Raw genomic sequence first — 21,630 nt, forward strand, 5'->3', positions numbered from 1 at the left:
CCCGCTGCGTGACACGGCGGGTGCACGGGAACACCCCCGGCCCCCGGGGGGCCCGCATGCCCCGCTGCGCTGGCCGCTCTCTCAGCGGGGCCGCTGAGGGCAGCGGGCGGGGCTCAGCGCAGCCCTCCGCCCCTGAGCGCGCAGCGGGGAGCCGGAGGGGCCGGGCGGCGGTGCGGATCCCCAGCCGGGGCGCAGCAGCAGCCTTCCTGTGCGCCTCGGGGTTTGGGTGATCCCGCCCGCCCGGGCCCTTGGCGGGGTTTGATGGGGCCGCGCTTCAGGCGGCAGCTGCGCTGTGTCCCGGTGGCGCGGCCTCAACAGAGAGCACGGCAGGATGAAGCCATTTCCAATAGCCGCGTTTCGCGTAATTGCTCCGTGTACAACTGCAGATAATGGACAATGTAAACGGCCGCTTTTAACTTGAAAGCAGCGATTCTATTTTAAAATACTTGGTGTTTTCTGCCTTAAGCGTTGGAAGTAACTGACAATGTTCTGGTCATGCCTCTCACGAGCCGGAAGGCTGCGTGTCTCCTCCATACCGCCCTGAGAATGCCCGAGCTCATCTGATCTCGGAAGCTAAGCAGGATCGGGCCCGGTTAGTACCTGGATGGGAGACGGCTAGGGAGCGCCGGGTGCGTAGCCTTGGTTTAGTGGTGGACTTGGCAGTCCTGGGCTAACGGTTGGACTTGATGATCTCAAAGGTGTTTTTCAACCTAAATGATTCTACCGTTCTATACTCGACAGTCCCACCGGGCCTCGCCAACGGCGTCCCCGCTGCTGCCACCGGCAGGGGCAAAGCCCCACGGCTCAGGCCCCGCCCACCGGGAGGGCCCGGAGCCGCCCCGGCGTTCGCGCACCGTCCGGGCTCACGTCAAGATGGCGGCTCCCTCGCTGCTGGGCTGCGGCCGGGTGGCGACCCGCAAGGTAAGGGGGAAGGTGGACGCCGGACGTGGGGAAAGGGGCAGGGGGTTGTTCCTCGGGCCCCCCTACCCCTGCGCGGTTGCTCGGCTCCCTCTCGGTGGCACGCACCCGGCCGGTGACCTTCCCCTTCCCGGGCCCGTGGCGCAGGTGCCGGTCGAGGGGCGGTGCGCATGCGCGGGCGGAACGGCGGCCCCGCCCACCGAGCGCCCCCCACCGAGGGGCCGGTGGCACCGGCGCGTGTGTGTCCTGGGCCCCGCCGGGGCCGGGGGGGGACGCGGTTCACCGGGCCGTTGCGGCGGGCGCGCGTCCCGCGTGGGCCGGCGATCGCTTGTGTCCCGCATCGTTCCTTCTTACACGGTGCCTTGCAGGTGTTGCGGCTGGAGGCCCGGGGGCTGCGAGGGGCGGCCCCCAGCGCGGCGCTCTGCACCAGGCCGGCGGGCTCCGGGACGCCGCCAACGCGTAAGATGCTCCTTTCGTCCTCAGCGGTGGGGGGGGGGGGTAAATAAAAGCAAACGGGCATGTAGCTCTTCTTAGGAGAGCCTCCTTTCTTGGTGCTAACCACCTTCCCCTGCTGCCTGCCTGCCTGCCTGGGGAGCCTTCTGTGCCCTGAGTGTGGTACCCAGACCATAATAATCAGCGGGTTGGAGCCGGGAGTCCTGAACTGAAGTTCAGGTCCCTCTGTCATTAAATTGGCAAGAAAAGTTTAGAAATGCTCGTGGCCACAACTGCTACTTAAGCCAAGAAAGTAAAAGGTCACTCCCATGTAAACCAAGGATTTCTGTTCCAATGTACTGCATAGTAAGAAAACTAAAAGTAAAGGGCTGGTAGGAATGGGGCTGTGTGGGATATATTTACATTCGTAGGCCATGCTGTGAGCTTGATACTTCTTTCCTGTTCACCTTCACTTTAATGATAGCTGCTGTGATGTTTGACTAGACTTGAGAGCTATCATTACATTTGTCTTAATCTAAAGAAGCTTTGCAAATTGCCTGAAATGTGATGGAAATGAGTGTAGCAAGTTACTCTCTTAAACGAGGTGCAAAATCTGGTTTTGGACTTCGAATGTTCCCCTTTCTCTTTTGAAATGTTTGGGTTGTGAGGTCCAAAAGCATCTCATTCCACAGAAAGAAAGACTTGCAAGATCCAAATATCTACTCCAGGCAATAGTGTCGAGAAACTGCAGAAAACTGCCATGGCCCTGTTGTGTTAAATTTAGTTATAGTGCTTCTTGCCCCATAAGTTTGCAAGCAAGGCAATGCATGGACCTGGGTTTGGATGCTGCAGTGCATTCAACATTCAGAAGTATTTGAACCCCTTCTGTTCCTTACCAAAGTCAAAACATGAATACAAACTTCAGAGAGGGATATCTTGTTCAAAATGCTGTTTGTAAATAGGGGCTCACTGAATTCAGTGAGTACAGTTCCCACCCCCAATCAGAGAACCATGTGCTTAAACAGCAAAGCTCCGTGGGACCATACGTAGAATGATCAGACAGCTGTTGAAAAGATCACTGGAAGAATAATTGAATGTGGGCTTCTGGCTTCTAATGTTAGCTTCCTAAATGCAAAGGCATATAAAAGTTTTGTTGTTACATTAACAAAGCCTTACAATATTTTTGGGGCGTTATTTTAAGTGTATTTGAGATGTACTTCAGCATCAATTTCTAGATTCATTGTCCTGCAGCTCTGGTTTCAGAAGGTGTCAGGAGACCTTTTAGACCATCTCTTTCAGCCAGCTGCTTCCCCTGTAAATGGTTATGGTTAGTTAATGTATATAGGATGCAGCTGTCCTTTTCAGATTTTAGCTGGAACGGGGTGTGCAAAATTTCTTCGATAAAAGTCATGTTTACATACGAAGTCAGTGATGGGGAATAGACCTATAACTTCTGCGTGCCACATTTCTGAGTGTGAACATGTTTTAAACATGTTCCAGTAATGATGCTGATCTTACCAGCATCAGTAAGAATGCATCTGGGAATAATATTCTTGTTACTGATTTGGATGTATTGTTCTTTTGGCAAAGTGATGCAAATACAGATCAGGTGGTACAAAGTTTGAGGTACCCTGATTAAAGTGTGTGTACCAGTTGTGTTAGACTTTATGATTAAAAGCTGAAACATATCTTTTTCACATATCCAAATATTACTGTTTAAAGTATTTATCCAATAACACCTACTGTTAATGGTCAAGTTGAATGTAACGTGCCTTCCTGGTTCCTCAGGATGTCTTAACATTAATACTACTACAACTTTTGCTCAGCTTTCACTTGTCTGTCATCCCTTGGGGCATTCTTGTGTTAGTTTGGCCTTCCTGTACGCTGCTTTGAAGAACTCTTCGATCCTGAGCGGTTTCCTCATGTATTAGTTTCTACAGGCTACTCTTTGGCTGTGTCAGTCTGTGCAGGGAGTCAGGCTTATTTCAAAGGTGGCTGCCCATCCTCCTACTTCCCCCTGCCTTCCCTACCTGCCCTGCACCTTCTGTCTAGCAGAGACAAATAATGTGCCTGAAATTATTCAAAAGTATTACCTGTGTAGTAAACTGTTATTTTTTTCATTTGTACTGAAGAACTCTGTATTTCTTTGTTAAATATTTTGCTTTTAATTTCATGTGTCTGTCTCTTCTATGATGTTTTCACTTGGAAATTGCTAAAGACTTGCTTCTGTTCAGAACTCATTATACTAACTCTTTAGATTGTGCAAGGTATTACTGTAAAATACTAGTAAGGGGGAAAACTGTATCTAGTTTATGGTTTTGTAAAGTAGATCTGGGTTTCCAAATTGCAGATAAATCTATGCAATAGAGTGGAACTCTGTTGAATTATACAACTGGTTGGAAGCAGTGCAACTCATAATGGAGTTGGCTTTGCTATAGCAACTTTCAGTGATGCTGTATCTTCCTAATGTGCTTCCAGTCTTCTTTGTCCTCCTGTTTTCAGTAACCACAGCAGTATTTGCTGTTGATCAACCTCTCAAGGATATCATTAGCACAAGCATCCAAGGGGGTTTTGGCACTCTCTGAAAGGGCCTGAATGCTGCTGCTTTCTCTTCAACTGTTGGCTCCTTGTCTGGAGAATTTAGCTTAATGAAAGTATCCATGAGGGAGAGGAAATAAAGGCAGGGTAATATGAAGGTCTCCTAAAGCCTCTAAGACTTTACAAAGAGGTCTCAAACGAAAAAGGAAGTAGAGACAGTAAAGACTGGAGGAGGTGAGGTCTTGGGGAAGTAACATTAAACTGTATTAGATACAATTTAGTTGGTAGGTCACATGGACGCATGAATAAGTAATACTTTCATGTATGGCCTCAGGTATCTGTTATTCTGCTACTTTGTCTTTTGGGAGTCATCCCTCTCTATTGCTTTAAAGATAACTACTGCAAGAGGCTAGCTATTGCTATGTCTGTTCACTGTGTCTTCTGCTTCTCTGGCTTGTTCATAGACAAGTGTTACCTCTGTAACAGCATATTTGAAGAGCTTAGCTAACAAGCTGTCTTAATGTTCATCTGAGATAGGAAGGTGGCTGTCAACCACTTTTAGTGATGCAGAATTGAATCACGGAGAAAAATAGCTCTTGCAAGGACTCTGGAAAAACAAGGAGCAAAAGGCATTGTCTCATGACTTTCAGCATTGTGGCAGCAAAAATTGTTAAGTGCTAAGTAGAACTCTAGTTTCTTTAACTTAAAATGTCTTAAAACTTTCTGCTTTATAATGCCTGTATTTAGTATAATAACTTCTTTCAATTTGCTTTTTGTGCCAGATTATCTCAGAAAGTTAAAATTGACTAAGATTACTAATTAACAGCGGTGTCAAATATAATGATGATAATCCTCTTTATGCCATTTCCTAGATGTAGTGGCACCACAGGGAAGCACCAAACTGCTAGCCACCAAGGCACCAGCTGAATTTCCTAAAATGTTATCTTCTAGCGCTCTCCTTTTGTCTGCAAATAAAGGTGAGAGCATATCTAGTACTAACCTCGAGGAAGCTTCAGAACCTTCTGCTGAAGACATGAGGGTGTTCATGTCAAGAAAAACCGTGGTTGCATTTCCTCGGCGAGTTGTTTCTTCCCTTGAGGAGGAAAATGTCACTACACCAGCAACAGAAAGAGACTTGAGGAAAGAGTTAGTTGAGGAAGAAACTTCATCTTCATCCAGCTCAGATTCAGATTCTAGCTCAGATTCTGGGGAAGAAAATGATGATGATTCAGAAGCTGCCATTAAAACCAAAGTTGAGTTTCCTAGACGGGATTCCATCTTTTCTGAGAACATCGCAGTAAAGGCATCAATGCTAGCAAGAGAGAACTTGTCCCAAAAATCCCACCAAGAATATGTAGCTAAGAAGAAGACATGCAGAACAGAAACTGATGTGTCTCCTGTCAAGCAGGTCACGTTTTCTAAAAGATCAGTCAGCCATGAAAAGCCAAAATCCAAAGCAAGAGACCCCAAAGTAAAATCAACTCCAAAAGAAGCGGATCGGCAGAAGCTGGTCTTAGAACCACGCATGACTGAAAGACAAGACCTGACGGATGTCACTCATAAATCTGATTATTTGGAGGAAAAGTCCATTGGAACCCAGGTAGCAGCTATTCAGCTGAAAGCTTCATCAGTGACTCAGAAAGACAAAAAGCAAAAACTGGTATCCAGAAGAGAAGAAAAACAGGTGAAGGAGGCACAGGAGTCAGAAGCAGAGGTAGTAGCTGCTCCTAAACCAGAAAAGACTTCTGAAAGCACAATATTGGTGATGGGCACTACAGCCAAGGAGGAGACCATTCAGGAAGCAGGAGTCCAGGCTGGAGAAAGAAACACAATAGAGGGTACAACTTTAAATTGTTTGAACTGTATTGATTCATCTGGGCTAGGGCTGAACTTTTTTTAAAGTGTTTCCAAATCTACTCTGTTCATGATTCTCTGATCTTTATACTGAAGCTAACTGTGTAGCAGTGACTTTCTGGAGGATAAATTCTTGTTCATTGCTAATTGTTGTAAGTGCTCAGTAATACTCAGTTTCCAGTTATCCTGTGAAAGGAAGTGGTCTTCATTTCACTGTATTTATATTTTCATAAACCAGTTAATTATAAAATGAAAATGAGATTGTTTCCTCTATGATGAAAATCATGGAGTTTATATGACAAAAATTGCTTTCCCTCTTGTCTTTTCTCAGAAGGATTTTGTAGCTGCCTTTCTCCTGACCCAAATTTGGTGCCATCTGATTTTTGCTCTAAATCCTGCTGTCTTTTTTTTTTTTTTTTTTTTTTTTTTAAGTCTTGCAGTGTTTCAGATTTCAGTAGACTTTCAGAAATCATAGTATAATGTCAGAAACAGGTATTGATTCTGAGATTGGTGGGTTGTAAGCAAGTCATGTTGAAGTAGTAGAGCTGACCTTATAACTCAGTTTTTGTAGTGAATTGGAGAGGAGATAGCGATACATTTTTAGGAGAGAGCATCATGCATCAAATAATCATCTCCCTAGCTATACTTCCATGTTTAACTTACCCTTTTTATTTACTACCAGTTCTGTTAACTTACCTACTGATCTCATTCCATGTATTTCGATAGCAAATGCCCCTCCATCCTGGTCGGTGGTGGCTTACCATTCTTGCCTTTCAACTTAGGCAGCATACCATTTTTAAGACCCCGTGCTTCTGGCTGCTTCTTTGAATGAAAGAGTTTGCCTACTTGGAAGTAAAAGCAACATAGTTGTAAAGCTGCTTGGGTATCATCCTTCAAGTGATATCCTGGCAGAAAAGGCCCTGGGGGTCCAGGTGGACAGCAAGCTGACCAGCAGTGTGCCCTTGCAGCAAAGACCACCAATGGTAACCTGGGCTGCGTTAGGAGGAGCATTGCCAGGAGGCTGAGAAAGGTGATCGTTCCCTGGTGAGATACAGCGGGAGTGCTGTGTTCGGTTTCAGGCTCCCCAATACAAGAGGGATGTGGAGCTACTGGAGATTGTCCAGCTGAGTGCCACTAAGATGGTGGTGAGACTGGAGTATCTCTCCTGTGAGGAAAGGCTGAGAGCACTAGGACTGTTTGGCCCAGAGAAGAGAAGGCTCAGGGAGATCTCATCAATGTGTATAAATAGTTGATGGGAAGGTGCAAAGACAGAGGTAAGACTTTTCAGTGGTACCCAGTGACAGGATAAGAGGCATTGGGTATGAACTGTAACGCAGGGTTTTGCCTGAACATCAAGAAACACCTTTTTGGGTTTTTTTTCTTTTTTTTTTACTGTGAGTGCTGGCAGAGGTTGCCCAGAGAGGTGGTGGAGTCCCCATCCTTGGAGACATTCAGAAGGTGTCTGGATGCGGTCCTGGGCAGCCTGCTCTAGCTGACCTTGCTTGAGTGTTTGAGGTTGGACCAGATGACATCCAGAGGTGTCTTCCAGCCTCAGCCATTCTGTGACTGTGAAGTGTCTAAGCAGGTTAAGCGACAAATAATAGATTTTGTACATGGGTTCCCAGGATACAGTGCTGAGTAAAAGACCAACCTTCTGTTTTAAGGGGTTAATTGGCTCATAATTTCATCAAAGAGCTGGAAGCTAAGCTTGCCTTCTTTCCTGACTAAAACTCAATGGTGAAATACAGCACTGTTTGCAAGTGACATCTTCAGTTACTTGTTCCTCCTTGCAGTCAGCAGTGGATTTCTTAAAAAAAAATAATTGGCAAGGGCTATTCCTATTTATCTACAGAGATGCTTTTCTCCTTATTCATCCATAGTGGAGTTCTAGATGCTAGACGGGTGGTTTTTTTCCACATTGAAGCTGATATGAAGACCCAAAAAATCAGTTCAGTTAACTTTTTTAAGTATGAGAGGGAGGACTTAACTGTTAAAATGTTCTAATGATTCAAGGTGAAGATTATGACACATCAAAGATCTGTGAAGCAACCTCCTCCACTCTGATGCTGTAAATCCAGAATTAAGGTTAAGCCCATGTGACAAACTTCCTGCAGATCTGTATTGATGGGGCAACAGTACCACTGTGCCTCAGACCCATTGTTGTCATCACACAGCAAAAGCCTCCTAGGTAGGATGTGGTTTTGCTGTTGAGCTCCTCTGTGGAGATGGTAAGGCTGCAGCAGCAGGAAAGTTTCTGTTGGGTAGGTGCTAGAGGACTCTGATGCAGTGGCTGCAGGAGAGGTGGGGGTTAGTACAGGCAAGTTCACACCCTTTACTGCTGGTGTAATGTCTTTGGGTGCAGAGGGTACCAAAGAGTCAAATGTAGCTACACCGTGTTTAACAGCATCGCTGGTATATCCAGATGTATCTTATTCTCTTTTCCTTTGGAGGCCTTTGAGAACAGCTACTGCTTTTCAGTGTTTAACGTTCACAGTTATACCTTCTGTATTCTGTACTTCTGCTCCTGTGTTCTTTTGTTCATCTGCAAACTCTGCAGCAGGCACGCTGAAGATGTAAAAGCAACTTTTCCCATTACAAACCTGGACGTTAAGGTGATGTCATCTGCTTTGTAGAGCAGGTATGCTAAGCAGTCAGCAAAACCTGCTGACTTTAACTGCTAAGCAGCAAAATAGTAGCATGTTAACTCAGAAATATACCTCTTATTCGTTTAGGAAGAACACCCTGTGAAATACTTGCTCTTTAAGAGAGAAAGCATAGATGAAGTCTTAAGTGTGAGGATGATGAACTCGGGGATAAATTTTTCCTTTGAGAAGCCAAGTACAGTGTATTTGGGCAGGAAAAACGAGGCTCCCATCTGCTTTTCTTCCTGAGCATCTGTCTCTTAATTTGGAACAACTGTCTGTTGCAGGTTGAATGTACGCTTGCCTACGCTTGCCTGTTCTTGGGGCTATTTGCAGCAAAGACCGCATCATCTGGTTTTTGTATCTGTCGTGTTGTCTGCTATGAGCTGTCTCATTTGGCACTGAGCAGTAGGCACAGGGATATTTTCATAGGTTGCGTGTGTTGTTTTGCTGGAACCATGGCTTACAACATTGCATTTGATAAGCAAGTCTTGCTGAATGTTACAGATACATGTTCTTAAACTGATAGTGTTACATTGCAATAATGGTGTCATAATTAAGGGGAAATTCTGGTGTTCAGTTGCCCGAGTCCTTGTATGTTTGTTGTAGATGATTGTATGGCAAAGAGCTTAATACGGTCTGACCTAAACCACTACATACAAATTTATATGATGAAGGTTTTTATTAGACTATGCTTATGTCTTTCCTATTGTTAAAACTCTGGGTATATGAGAATAAATTAACATTGGGAGTAAAGTTTTATTTCTTGCAATTTCCTTGGTTGTAAAATCAGCCTGTAACAGGAACCTTTTATGTAAATGTTACTGCCTAAATTTGCATAATATTCTAAAAGTGTAAGAATTAATGTTGGCTTTAATGTGAAGTAAGGAGTTCTGAATAACTTCATTAGGTTATTCTTTTAGGAAGAAGAGCTGATACAAAGTTTAGAAGATTATATTTAGAAGAAAGGAAATTTATATCAAAGGCTCTTGATATATTACTGTTCAGTATAACCACATTTGAGATTAAACCATGGAGATATCAATAATTCCATCACTTCTCCCCATGGAAAATAATTCAATCTGTAAAGTAGTTCTAATAGCTGTATCTCATGGTCTGACATGATCATAAATCATTTGTACTGCTTCTTTGCCTCTCCTGGCTTGCTAAGAATGTCACCTACTGTTCTGGCTGGTGTGAAAACCAAGGCAACTGTGAAAAAGCCAGGAAATGCAGACATATGTCTTCAAAACATAAATGACATGTTCTGCCCTATCCACCCCCAGTATTAGGTGGTAGCTTGGATTTTAAAACCTGTGCTGTATTAGATGACTCGTACTGATTCCTCTTCCCCTACTGCATACTAATGTGCTGCTTTAGGATCAGACAAGGTACCAGCAGAACTTAGTAAACTTACCCTTTTGTGATAGTTGCTGACTTTTTTTACTTTTTAATGTTGGCTGGATGAGGGATCTAACAGTATATGAAGGCTGGCTCAGTAATTAAGAATAATGCCCTTTGATGTGGTATCCTTATAGTCAACAGTTACTGTTTTGTTTTCACAGAGACCACAGCAGCTGCTCAGCCTGCTCCAGAAGAATTCGATAATTCTACCTACAAGAACCTTCAGCATCATGAATATAACATTTATACCTTTGCTGATTCTGTTGCAGTTCTCTCAAAATTCAGGCAGCCTCAGCCATCTTCTGGAAGACCATCACCAAGACACTGAAAGAACCACATTTAAAACAAATGCCCAGACAGAACAAGTTGTTCTGTTTAGCGTTGTTGCTTCATCTGTAGTATAAATCAGATAATAAATGCATAATAAGTTATGCTTGTGCTTTTGAACGTTTCTTTTTAGCTCTTGGAGCCCCTCGCTTCTTGACTTATATGAATGAGCTGCAAATGAATCATCACAGAATAAAAACAGGTTTTCTGCCTTTCACTATATATTATTTGGTGATAGTGTAAAAAAAGTCCCGACTTCGCTCAGTGTCTCCAAACTTTGGAAACTGGCCATTCTTTCAGTACTGTTGTCAAAGAACGCAATAGCCCTTGTGCATGTGCCTGTTTAGCATGTGCCATGATTTTAATTATCACTGTAATTGCTGTGCAGGCTGTTCTCCTTGCAAACAAACATGTTCCCAGCTCTGAAGAGGTTATGTTTACTCTGGATTTGAAGTTAAAATCATTGGCTGGAAACAGCCTAAGACATATTTGTCTCCTGTGGCAAGAGTGTATGTTTTGTGTTAGTAGAGGAATGTAAGTTCATGTAATGTGACTGAAACATCTCAAAACCTCTGCTGTTGTAAAGGGAGAATGTACAACTTTATTTAATCTTCTGTTGGGGGTTCTAGCATCCAGGTTCTGCACTAACTGAAAGAATTTAAAATGCACTGAGTGGGCAGTTCCTAATGAACTACTACTTTGATTAAACTCCAAGTGAGAAAACTTATTTCTATGGGTAGAATCACTTGAATGTTATTCTTAAATGTGATTAAAATAGCATTATGGTGAAATCCGCTTGTACTAATTCAGTGAGACTATGTTTCAGTTAACTTCTGCTGTGGAAAAAAAAAGGGAAGATTGCTGTCCAGCTTTGCTCTTGTGCTACAGAAAATGTGAGAAATGAGGCACTTCTCAATATATGTTATCAGCAGTCACAGTTGGTCTCGGTAAATTTTGTGTTTCCATCCTATTAGTAACAGTCTTCTGCCCTCTGGGAAAACTGCCTTGATGACCACCAGCTGTTGTGGGTTTAGTTCCATTTTGGCTTCTTGTTCATTTGAGGGTTTTTTTGAGTTAATTGGTCTTTGAGCAGTTGTACTTGCAATAGCTCCAGCATTTTCCATCACCTGTCTGTATTCTTTCAAGCAACAGAATATGCAAGATCAAAGGGAAAACAGAGTCTGCTTTAGGAGTCTATCTGGATATTGGACGCAAATCCCTGGGTGCAATTAGTAGAACAGATATTTTATACTCTGACTTGGCAAAAATGTCGTAAGAAGGATCAAGAGGGCTACATCAATCTGCTGTGTAGAATTTGAAGTCAGAAACCCCTGGCAAGCAATTTTATTGTCCTGTAAAAACTAAGAAGTGACTAACTATGAAATTTAAAAATCAGCAAATGTCTAAGTCCATGTGCTTAGGAATAAAGTGCAGAAAGTCACTTTGAGACGCCAGTGGTGCCATGTACACTGGACTTGTAAAAGGGAAAGAATAAAAACATGAAAGAGTAAGGAAAAGGGTCTTCTTTATTAAGGGCCTGCCAGAGGGCCCCAGTAAAGCTGCTGTGTTTTCTTATGAACTGAGGCTCCATGTAGTAACCTGAACCCTGTAGCTTAGATCTGCATTGGTGCTGAACTATGTTCCTAACTATTTGTTTTGTGATTACAGAAGGCTGTAAATTGTCAGTATCTAAACAGTAAAAGCTAAAGATAACTATTGATATGCATATGTATTTACTAAATCTACCCACAGTAGCTGTGACTGTTAGCTCTTCGGAGCCAGACTCCTTCGTCTAAGGAGGCTTGTCGTTATAAATACTGACAGCTTAGGAGGAATGGGTTGAAACAAAAGTGTGTCTTGCTTTCAGTCAATTCCTACACGTTTCTAGCTGAGGAAGTTCTAATCTGTGTTTGGGCTAGGCATTTTGCTACCCTTGTTTCACAATTACAGCAAAAATTAATGGTGAATGCCCTTCCTATCTCTGTAATCCTGGCTCAGTGGCTTCTGATGATCTTTCCTGCACCTCTAAAATCAAGTTGGAAGTCAAATAAATTTGTAACTCTTTTGGTATATATGGTGTGTATTGTATATTTGTTCTGTTTAGTGAACCAGTCTGCTTGGGGAGGGGCAGATAGTGTGAGGAAGGGCACCAAGACTTTTTCCTACTGCTGAGTTTTGCTGGGCTTCAATGAAAAAGGCTTCATGTTTTTGTACTTGGTTATTATCAGATATTATTGTGTTTGAGTCATATGCTAGCATTTAAATTTCAAGCAGGATGTGATACAATATGCTCAAATTCTGTGACGTTATAACTTTGGTTTGCTGTGCTAGGCACTTGTCAGATACAGTCAGGGACCTTGTTTTAAAGAATGTATAATCCAGGATATTAACATAACTCCTGGAAAACGTCAAATGTGAAAGAAATTAAGCCTCATCTTAGTTTTTGTGCAAACCAGCTCTTCAGAACCAGCATAAACTTCAGAAGTGGGGTTTTTGATGTGTTACGGTGAGTCCACACAAAAATTTGGAAAGTGGAATCCACCAACTTCTCATTAAAAAGATGAAGCAACTGCTTTCTTTGTCAAAGGGAGTGGCTTTCAAACTGTAGGTCTTAATTTTTTTTTAGTGTAGCAAACTGCTAATAAGATCGCTTTTCATAATTTTGTTCCGCTTAGATCCCTCACAAGTAACTTAGAAGCTGAGAACATCGTGGGCAGCAGTTGAAAACCCACTAATTCAAGGTCCAGAAGTAGTAATGCAAGCAGAGTTTGTGGTGATCACTGTAGTTATTACAAGCTCAGCATGTTTCTGGTCCTCCTGGTGCTTCCTTTGGCATCCAGTTGTAAGCGCTGCAATCTATAAGACTGTCTTCATGATTTATTTTAAATTTGGGAAATGAGACTTTTAACTGGATGCACTTACAGATCTTCCACAGTATGTCCCCAACTTTAAACTCTCAAAACACATTCAGTGCATCTCACTGTTTTCCTTTAAACTCATAAGCCGTAAAAACCTGCCCACCACAAGTACACCATCATCTAAGCTACTTGTGCAATTATGTTGAGTCTGCTCTTAATGTGTGTTGAAAGAATGGTGAGAAGTTTTAAGGCTACGTCAGCATAACGTGCAGTTCTTCCTTCAGCTACTCGGCAATGAGAACGTGACTGAGAACAGTCACCAGACTGTCCAAGTCTGCTGAAGATCCATAGAAGAGCAGGGCTTCTCAGCTTGATGCTGATCAGAATTCCACAGCTTACAAAGTGCTTTGGTGAGATTTTGAGATCTTGTGGCATTTGGGAGGAAGAGTAGGACAAGCTGGTGAGAGCAGCCACTTGTCTGTTCCAAACAGTTTTAGTACCTGGTGCATCCAATCAGTGACTACTGTGAGTGAGTGAGTGAGTGAGTAGAAAGCGTGCTCACAGCATTTTAACTCAGAATCATGCAAACTGAGGTTGGAAGGGAAGTTTTGAGGTGATCAGTCCTCTGCTTTCTAGCAGATGCAATTGTCTCAGGTTGTCCTGGACCTTGTCCAGCTGAGATTTGAATGTCTTCAAGGATGGAGATGCTACAGTCTCCCTGGTCACCTTCTCCAGCATTTGAACACCCTCGTGATTTAAAAAAAAACAAACAGCAACAAACAAAAACCACAGCAAGCAAAACCTTTACCTGTTACCTAATGGGAATTTTTGGTTTTCTGACACTTATCCTTACTACATGCTTCTGACAAGCCTGGCTTTGTCTTGTCTATACCCATCAAGGAAGTAGTTGAAGGTAGTAATAAGGTGCCCCTTACTCTCTCCTTCAGACCAGGTAACTTCTGTTCCTTCAGGCACATCTCGTGCAACGTGCTCCAGGCCCATTTGCATCTTTGTGTGGTCACAGTCCACCCTTAGCGTGTCCTACTCTATCCTGTAGTTGCGCAGGTTGCCTAAGTGGTCTCTGACCATCTTCCTCCCCACAGCTTATGCTTCATAACATGCTAAAGGGGAGGTTATGTTAATTTTCCTAACTTTTTGTGTGGATTCTCCTGTAGTGATTGGGAAGGGACCTGGGAGACTCCTGTTCGTCATGATGTTATGCAGGGACAGTAGTGTGGGGCAGGTTCAGGTCCTCGCTGTCCTGCTGTAAAAACAAAAAATAATAATCTTGGAATTGTTCTCGACCCAAATATTTGCTATCTGCCTGTGATTTACAACCTTCCTACGCTTTACAGAGTTAGACAAAAGGAGCTAATACAATAAGGGTAATATAAGCACTTTAGTACAGGTCCTTTGAGCATTCAAGTGACTGAGTTTACGACCATGGTGTTCTTGTATTGTGGCTTTGTTTGTTTATGTGTTTCAATTTTATCCTTTGAGAGAAACTCCTCTAAACTCTGGATGATTTTAATTAAACTCTGAGGACTCTAAACAAAACATCCCGTCAAGTTTCCAGATCATCCTTCTCCTCTCATGTGGTTCTGTTTCGGAGTTACAAATACTTATTTATCTTTTCTATGATTCTATGGTTTTGGTGCTTATATATTATCCTTAAGTGTTCATCTCAGGATGATACCACTCCTAATCCAATCTGCACATATTTTTCAGCTCCCTTTTTTTTCTTTGCCTACACACATTCAATTACCTTTGGAAATTGACACTCACCTCTGAGAGTCTTAAGATACGTGGCAGCTCTGGGATAGAAAAGGCTGTGTTAATGCATAATTAGGGACATAAGTTTAAGCATGTGTGTTTATGATAATAAAACATCCCACAGACTTTGAATCAGCGTATGGAGTCAGTGGGTCAGCTCTCAAAATTTATTTTGGTCTCCCCTGCACTTTCAACAAACTTTTAACTGGAAAACAATTAACAGGAACATGGTTCTGTAAATCGTAGTATCACAGAATACAGCCTATATGCATGTTAACTTTTAATACAAAACCTATGCCATGTGTCTTAGTTAAAATTAATGCCTAAAATTCTTAGCAGTAGTCATCTTTATTTCTCCAGTCTGACATGTGGTTCAAATGGCAGTACCCCTTTCCAAATCTGAGTGTTTTATCAAGTCTGGATAGATAGTTCCTAGAGCAGTGAATATCCAGTTATGTAAAAAATGACCTAATTGAGATTATTTATGCTTCCTTTTTTTGTTGCTTGAGGTTTTGATTTGTTTTCTGTTTCTGTCTTACCTCTCTCCATGGTTATGAGGTGCTCTTGGTATTTTGTTTGGCACTTCGCACAGTGGAGATACGCTTGCTTTCTAAAATCTGTGACAGAATCTGTCTAGCACCGGAGAGGGAATATGCAAGCCACAACACACCTTGTACTAGGCAGGTGCTTATGTCTTGTATCAAAGAAGGGGGCAATAGTTACCTTTCCCTGGAGGCTTGGAAAGGGACTTGAAAGAACCACCTCTTCATGCTTTCATTTCTCATTTTCATGCGCTCCTTTTAAAAAAAGCACTCCTATGCTTAATTTAGTTTAAATTCATGCCAAGCTAGGCCATTCTAAACTGTACTGATGTTTCCCAAACTTTCCTGGGGTACCCCCAAAAGCGCCCTATATTCTAGTGTTTGAGGACTGGGGGAAATGTAAGGGGAGCTGGAAAGAAATTCAGGATACAGAAAACAGAAGGATAATGTCATAACTGAGAGCAAGGATGGTCCTTATGACTCAGGTGTTGGACTGGCTATGGATCAGTTGTGAGACCCCTGCCTGCCTGCATAACCTTTGGCAAGTCACATTAATTTCTTTGGTTCTCATCCTCACTTTATAGATGAGAAGTTAGTGGTCCCAACTTTCTCTTTGTACATCATGTCTATTTAGCAAGCAACTCAGAATAAAAACTAGGAAAAAATGGGAAAAAAATCTTCTTACATCTGTGTCAAGCATGCACATCATTTAGAAACTCTGAGCTAGCTGAGGTTCTCCCAGGAGGCGCAACGCTTATTAACAGCATGACAAAAATACACTTCAGATAGTCTGCACAGAAATGCCAGCGATTCTGAAATTGCATTCAGGCAGTGGCAAGGCCGTTTAGATACAAAAAAAGCTTTACAACTGTTCCAAATACTTACTAGTGGAAGACTGTTAACAGGCGGGAAAAAATGGGGAGGTGTCCAAAACCAGCAATCTACCCTGGTGAGAAATCCAGCTGCTGGGAAGCGGAATGGTGCTGGAATTCATACCAGGTTGTTGTCTCTGGACACCAGTCAATGGACTCCATCTTTTATATCACCCTCCCATTAGCCATAAGGATTCAGTGTTTTTCAACTCCTTTTCTCTTGATGGCTGGATATGGAGAAGGAGCTTTTTCTTTCAAGTCCTTGCTGAAGAACCCTTTCAAACCTGTTGCCCGGGGCGGGGGTGAACATCACTATTCTACCCCACTTCTGCCTCCTGGAGGTCGCCGTTGGGCAGCGAAAAATCGACCAGCCTACCCTTCCTCCAGCTGCTCAGCTCCTGCTGTTCGGTTGTTTAGTACTGGGCCCTGAGCTGCTTATCTTCAGTCTTCCTCCCCTCTAAATAACTTCAGGATTTACCTCCAGAACCAATGACCGCTTTCTTCTGTGCAGTCTTAGGAAACCAGCATGTTTGAAAATCTCAAGAAAGATACCTCGTTCCCCCCTTCACCTACACAAATTTGAGATTACGATAAAAAAAGAGAACTAAAGAAAGAAATAATTGGGAGTTCTTTTCCTTAATGTTAGTCGTACTTTTATGATTGTGTTTTTTGAGATTTTCCAAATAGCCTGGAGGAATGGGGAAGCTATTTTTTTGGACGTTAAGATTTCAGGTAACAACTACAAGATTCCAGCTGCTCGGGCCTCGGGCTTCATGATACTCACCAATTTATGTGTGCTAACGTTAAGAGATTTGGCAGCACTTCAAGCAAGCGAGTGAAAACGTGTTTATTCTAAGCTTCGCTCTTGCCCTTTGACTCAATAGCGGCTGTACAACTGGCCTGGCTGCTCAGCTCCGCTCTGCCGGAGCATGGGAAAAGTAGGAGCAGCAGCAAAGAGACAGCTGGCTAGCTGCTGACTTAGAAAGACATCATTGCGTCACGTCATACTTGGTAAGTTATCTTTGCAATCAGAAGGGCCAGGGTTTTCCCTTTTTTTTTTAGGCGGGAGGTAGGTGCTCCACAAGTTGACCACGGGGATTCATTCGGCCGTGTCGAGTAAAGCGTCCCCATTCATCAGCGGCAAGGTGGCTTTTCAGCCCTGAAATGTAATGCTTTTCTGACCCTTAAAAAAAAGATCTCTGCTGGACGCCTTTCGAGTCCCCTTTAAATGAACTGCTTGTAACCTTATTAGGATTTTCTTTTTCATTTTTAATATGTGGATTGCTTGAATGGAAATATTAAAGCCAGCACAAGCAATAAAGATGGATTGCCAGTAAAATAAACAGTTTGGCCTCTGACTGCACAGAGGAAGCAGATCAAGTCAAGAAAACATTTCCCAAAAATCACTTATTTAACTGTAAGACTATTCTGTTAGCTGCTTCTTATTTAAAACCTACACTATTTGTAGATTACTAATCCACACATTTAACTCTGTGTGGAAGTGCAAGTTAATTGACATTCTGCTTCCAAAGTGATACTGATATGAAGGGCATTAAACTGATACAGGAAACACAGAGTAAAAGTGAATGGGAAGCAACAGAGATGTGTTTCTGAGAATCCAAAAAGAGTTTGCAAATGATAGATAATGAACAAACATGAAATAATATTTACATGCATGCTAGTAAAATCCTGGATCTGGATGAATCTCATGGAAAAAATAAGATAGATTTCTGTCATACCAGACTTTCGCCTTGTCTCTTTAAAACTCTTATGGTGAAACTCATAGGGAGGTATGTCTTGCCCAGTTCGCATTTACTGTTGTAAAAGTATACATATGTAGAAGACTCATTGGTAAGGAATCACATATGGGACTCTATCCTTGAAGTCACTAAGCCGGTGAGTGTATTTTACACCTATTTATGTTGAGCGGGCTCAGCAGCTTGCATGAGGAATGTAATGTCCTGAAGGGCTGACTTCATAATTTGCGGCTGTGTATATATTTCCTTCATGAAACCACATTTATGTTTCTTTATTGTTGTTATTATTTTAAAGGTTTTTAACTACTCACAACTCCCGTTTCTTTTTCCATAAGCCTTGCTACCCTGTCTCCAGTATTCTGACTTTTTAGATTTAAAATCTTGGCTATGCTGTTGAGAGTCAGGTTGCCGGCTGGAGACATCTGGATGGGTTTGAGATCTGTGCGTATCATAACCAAATCTCTTAACTATGTTTTCAGTCCATGTTTTCATTCTTCCTCTGTATTTCTCATTGTTTTGTATACTCTCTATTTGTATGAGTGTATGCAGCCTCCTACGATTATATTAAAATGGTTTCCTTATGCATGGTATTAATTTTTATAGCTTTACATTCACTTTCTTTCTTTCTTTCTTTGCATCATCCCATTTCATGTCTAAATAGGTAGAATAAGTTAGGTAATATGTACACAGGGACTGCTCCACCATGGACTGGAGCTCTAAGTATCTATGTTAACACATACTGTAGCCAAAGAAGTTTACGGCATGCAGAGGGAAAAGGTTATTGTCAGTGTAACTGAATAAGTATTAGGGTTAATATATAATGTATAGGTCTATGTAATGGATAGTTTTTATTCATCATAAAATGTTCAAATGACTTGCAGATGTATGACTGCTGCAGCTGTTGCAGACCTTGTAATGGCATTAGGCTCTGACTCAGAAAGCAGCTCATTCGCCAAGAGATTCTGGCAGTGGCCACAGCTGTGATATTCCCATTGAAAAAAGTATTGTCAGCAGTGGAGGTGGTGATACAGAACTGAACTGGAGTATGAGAAAGGGGCAAGACTGTGTCTAGGTATGACAGGAAAATTGGGGTTCTGAAAGCTTTCATTTTTTGCATGTTTAACTGTATCAGTAGTGTCCTACTGCTACATGGTCTACTAGGGGAGCAGCTGGAATTTATAGTCACCACAGATTCTGGCTATGTTGTACTTATACACACATATAAGTACAACTTATACGTAAGTACTTATATACTATGCAGTTTATGTTGTACTAATTGGGGGAAAAACACAAAACACCAAACCTTTGCTAATGTAAAACTTTGCTCCTGAGTATTAAAAAGAAAAAGCAAGCTACGGGCCCTACAAGCAGATAGAGTTGAATCTCACTGTGCAAACGCACTCTGTGCACAAACTGTGCAGCATGGGAACTCGGCTGCTTGCTGCCTGTGGAGACTGTGCAATCAGGGAATATGCTTACTGAGCAGCCAAAGGAATGCCATCATCCTATGGATGCATGCAGTACTCTGAAACAGTACTGAGGAAGAAAAAAACAAATCCCCTGCATGTTTTGTGATTGTTTTCCTAGGTCTGATTAAAGTAAAGAAAATAATGAAGATTGACATCCAAAATAGGCACACATTTTACACATGGGATGTCATACCGAGATAAACATGCCGGGTTTGATATAGCTTTTTAATTCCTGTGTGACTGGAAAAGCAGAAGCATCATCATTTCTGGAAGAGAATTGGAAAAGGCAGTGCAAAACAAAAGCGCAATTTTGACAGGATTCGGTGATAATACTCAGAAAGTAGGATTAAGGGAAGCAGACCCTAGAGACAGCTGAACAGTAAATCTCTGAAACAGTGAGGGAGCATAACGAGCCACCTCACAACGAAGAGTGGATTTTGTTGCTGCCTTTTCTGATGCTTTAAACTACTTATGGAGTGTATAGGTTAGTTATGAAATGAACTGCAATGCTGACTCTTGCTTTATATGAACAGCTACAAAGCCATAAGCAGTATTGTTTCTGGCACTTTTTGAAGGGCCTCTGCTGATTCCAGTGTGTTCTTTCTGACCCCGTTCAATGCCATATTTATGAAAGTAAAGCTACCTAAACATACAGATTATTAGAAAAGAAATGCAATCTGCATGAACTTCACTTACTAGATTTAAAAAAAAGTAAGTTCCAACCCTTACTGATGTGACTTATGCTTTAAGTGGAGTAAAAGGGAATGTGTTGCTAATGGCTCTCTTCTCCGGGGCTCAGAATTCCTTGGATAAGAGAAAAAAAGCCAGCCAGCATGATTGTGTTGGCTGTTGGTTGGTGCTGTGAGCTGAGACCTAGGTCTGCCCTCTGCCTGGTAAGTGTGCTGCTCACTAGACCAGGGTTACTTGTTTAGTCTGGAGAAGACTTGGTCAGCAGACCAAGGTGTGCTGGAGACTTTACCAAGGTCCCATCAGTGGGAAGCAGTGTGTGACAGCAGTGGGCTGTTGAGGACACCAAGCAAGTCACCCAGCGTCAGGGGCTGCACTTCAGCTCCTTCCTAAGAGCATGATGTGATGTATGGGGCTTTCTGATTGATGCAGGATGCAATTCAGCTTGATAAACGGGGCATGAGAGCAATCAAGGCATGTTACAGGGAAAATTTTAGTTCCAATCTGGTTCTGGATCAAATGTGCTTAAATAATCCTAGAGAGCATCATTCCATCATTGTCTGTGCTGGTCAACAAATACTGTATGCAATGCGGTAGAATCTCAGTAATGGATGGGTGCAGCTCCCATCCCAGGAGACCCTATAGCAATGGTATGAGGCATGGGGTCTGCAGATCTGTGGGAATTCATACACCCCTTCTATGGGAGGAAGCTTAAGTCTCTCCCTGGGAATCTGCACTTGCTCTGGGAAATAAACAGAATGCTGCAAACTGAGAAGAGCTGAAAAGTCGCTGTCTTGCAGCTTCCAGGTTAGATGGTCCACCAAGGAGGTGGGTCTGTATCCTCAGGCATTGCAAAGCTTTGGGAACATTCCTCTCAGGATGTGCCAGTGTGGCACAATGCATCTCTATGATGCAGATCCCCAACCCAGGTCTGAGTGGGCCAGTCATTCTTGGAGGAAGGAGCAGACCTTGGCAGGGATACAAGCTCAGATCTCAGAAGCAGTATTGCTTTGCTAGCATAGCGTTCAGCCTCAAGCTAATTTGCCTAGACTCTCAGCCCACCAACTAACCTGGACACAGCATGAGGTTGGTATTACTTCTGCTGCTTCCAGATCCAAAGCTATTTCATGCAGAGCCAGTATAGGGATCTCTGTACCTTATTGCTCTGCAAGATGTTGACAGACCCTTTCTTTCCTAGAATGTTTTCTCATCAATAAATCTTAGAAAAAATATCCGGAAAGCCTCCTGTATCTCCACTTTCTTGTGAGGAAAGGCTGACTTAGGTAGTCTAACTCCAGGACAGGCTCACTGGCAGGCAAACGGGCATTACAGAATTGCAATCTGTAAATGGGTTCAAAGAAGGGACTAGAGGAATTAATGAAGAAGTCTGCCAGTGGCCATTGAATATGATGGTCTGATTCCAACTGCTGATTCAGAAATGTGCTACATTGTTGACCCCAGGAGGTCCTAAGATACACCAGAGGAAGGCTGACCCAGTAGTTTTCATGTTTCTTGCATTCTTTCACTAAGCAGTTACTACTAGTCACTGTTGGACTC

The 21,630-nt window shown here is 42.7% G+C and overlaps 1 protein-coding gene across 2 annotated transcripts; it reads left to right on the forward strand.

Annotated features, from left to right (window-relative positions):
• The first annotated feature begins 24 nt into the window (after nucleotides 1-24).
• Nucleotides 25-10,219, forward strand: NDUFV3 (NADH:ubiquinone oxidoreductase subunit V3). Of its 2 annotated transcripts, XM_056327316.1 has the most exons (4): nucleotides 25-921; nucleotides 1,287-1,377; nucleotides 4,761-5,726; nucleotides 9,950-10,219. In XM_056327316.1, exons 1-4 carry the CDS (start codon nucleotides 715-717, stop codon nucleotides 10,114-10,116), a joined length of 1,431 nt encoding a protein of 476 aa, XP_056183291.1. In that variant the 5' UTR covers nucleotides 25-714; the 3' UTR covers nucleotides 10,117-10,219. The 2 variants fall into 2 exon arrangements, with proteins under 2 accessions (XP_056183291.1, XP_056183292.1); XM_056327317.1 differs by lacking the exon at nucleotides 4,761-5,726 and having other exon boundaries at nucleotides 39-921.
• The last annotated feature ends 11,411 nt before the right edge of the window (nucleotides 10,220-21,630 follow it).

The sequence above is a fragment of the Falco biarmicus genome, chromosome 2 (assembly GCF_023638135.1).
Source record: "Falco biarmicus isolate bFalBia1 chromosome 2, bFalBia1.pri, whole genome shotgun sequence".
Classification (NCBI taxonomy): domain Eukaryota; kingdom Metazoa; phylum Chordata; class Aves; order Falconiformes; family Falconidae; genus Falco; species Falco biarmicus.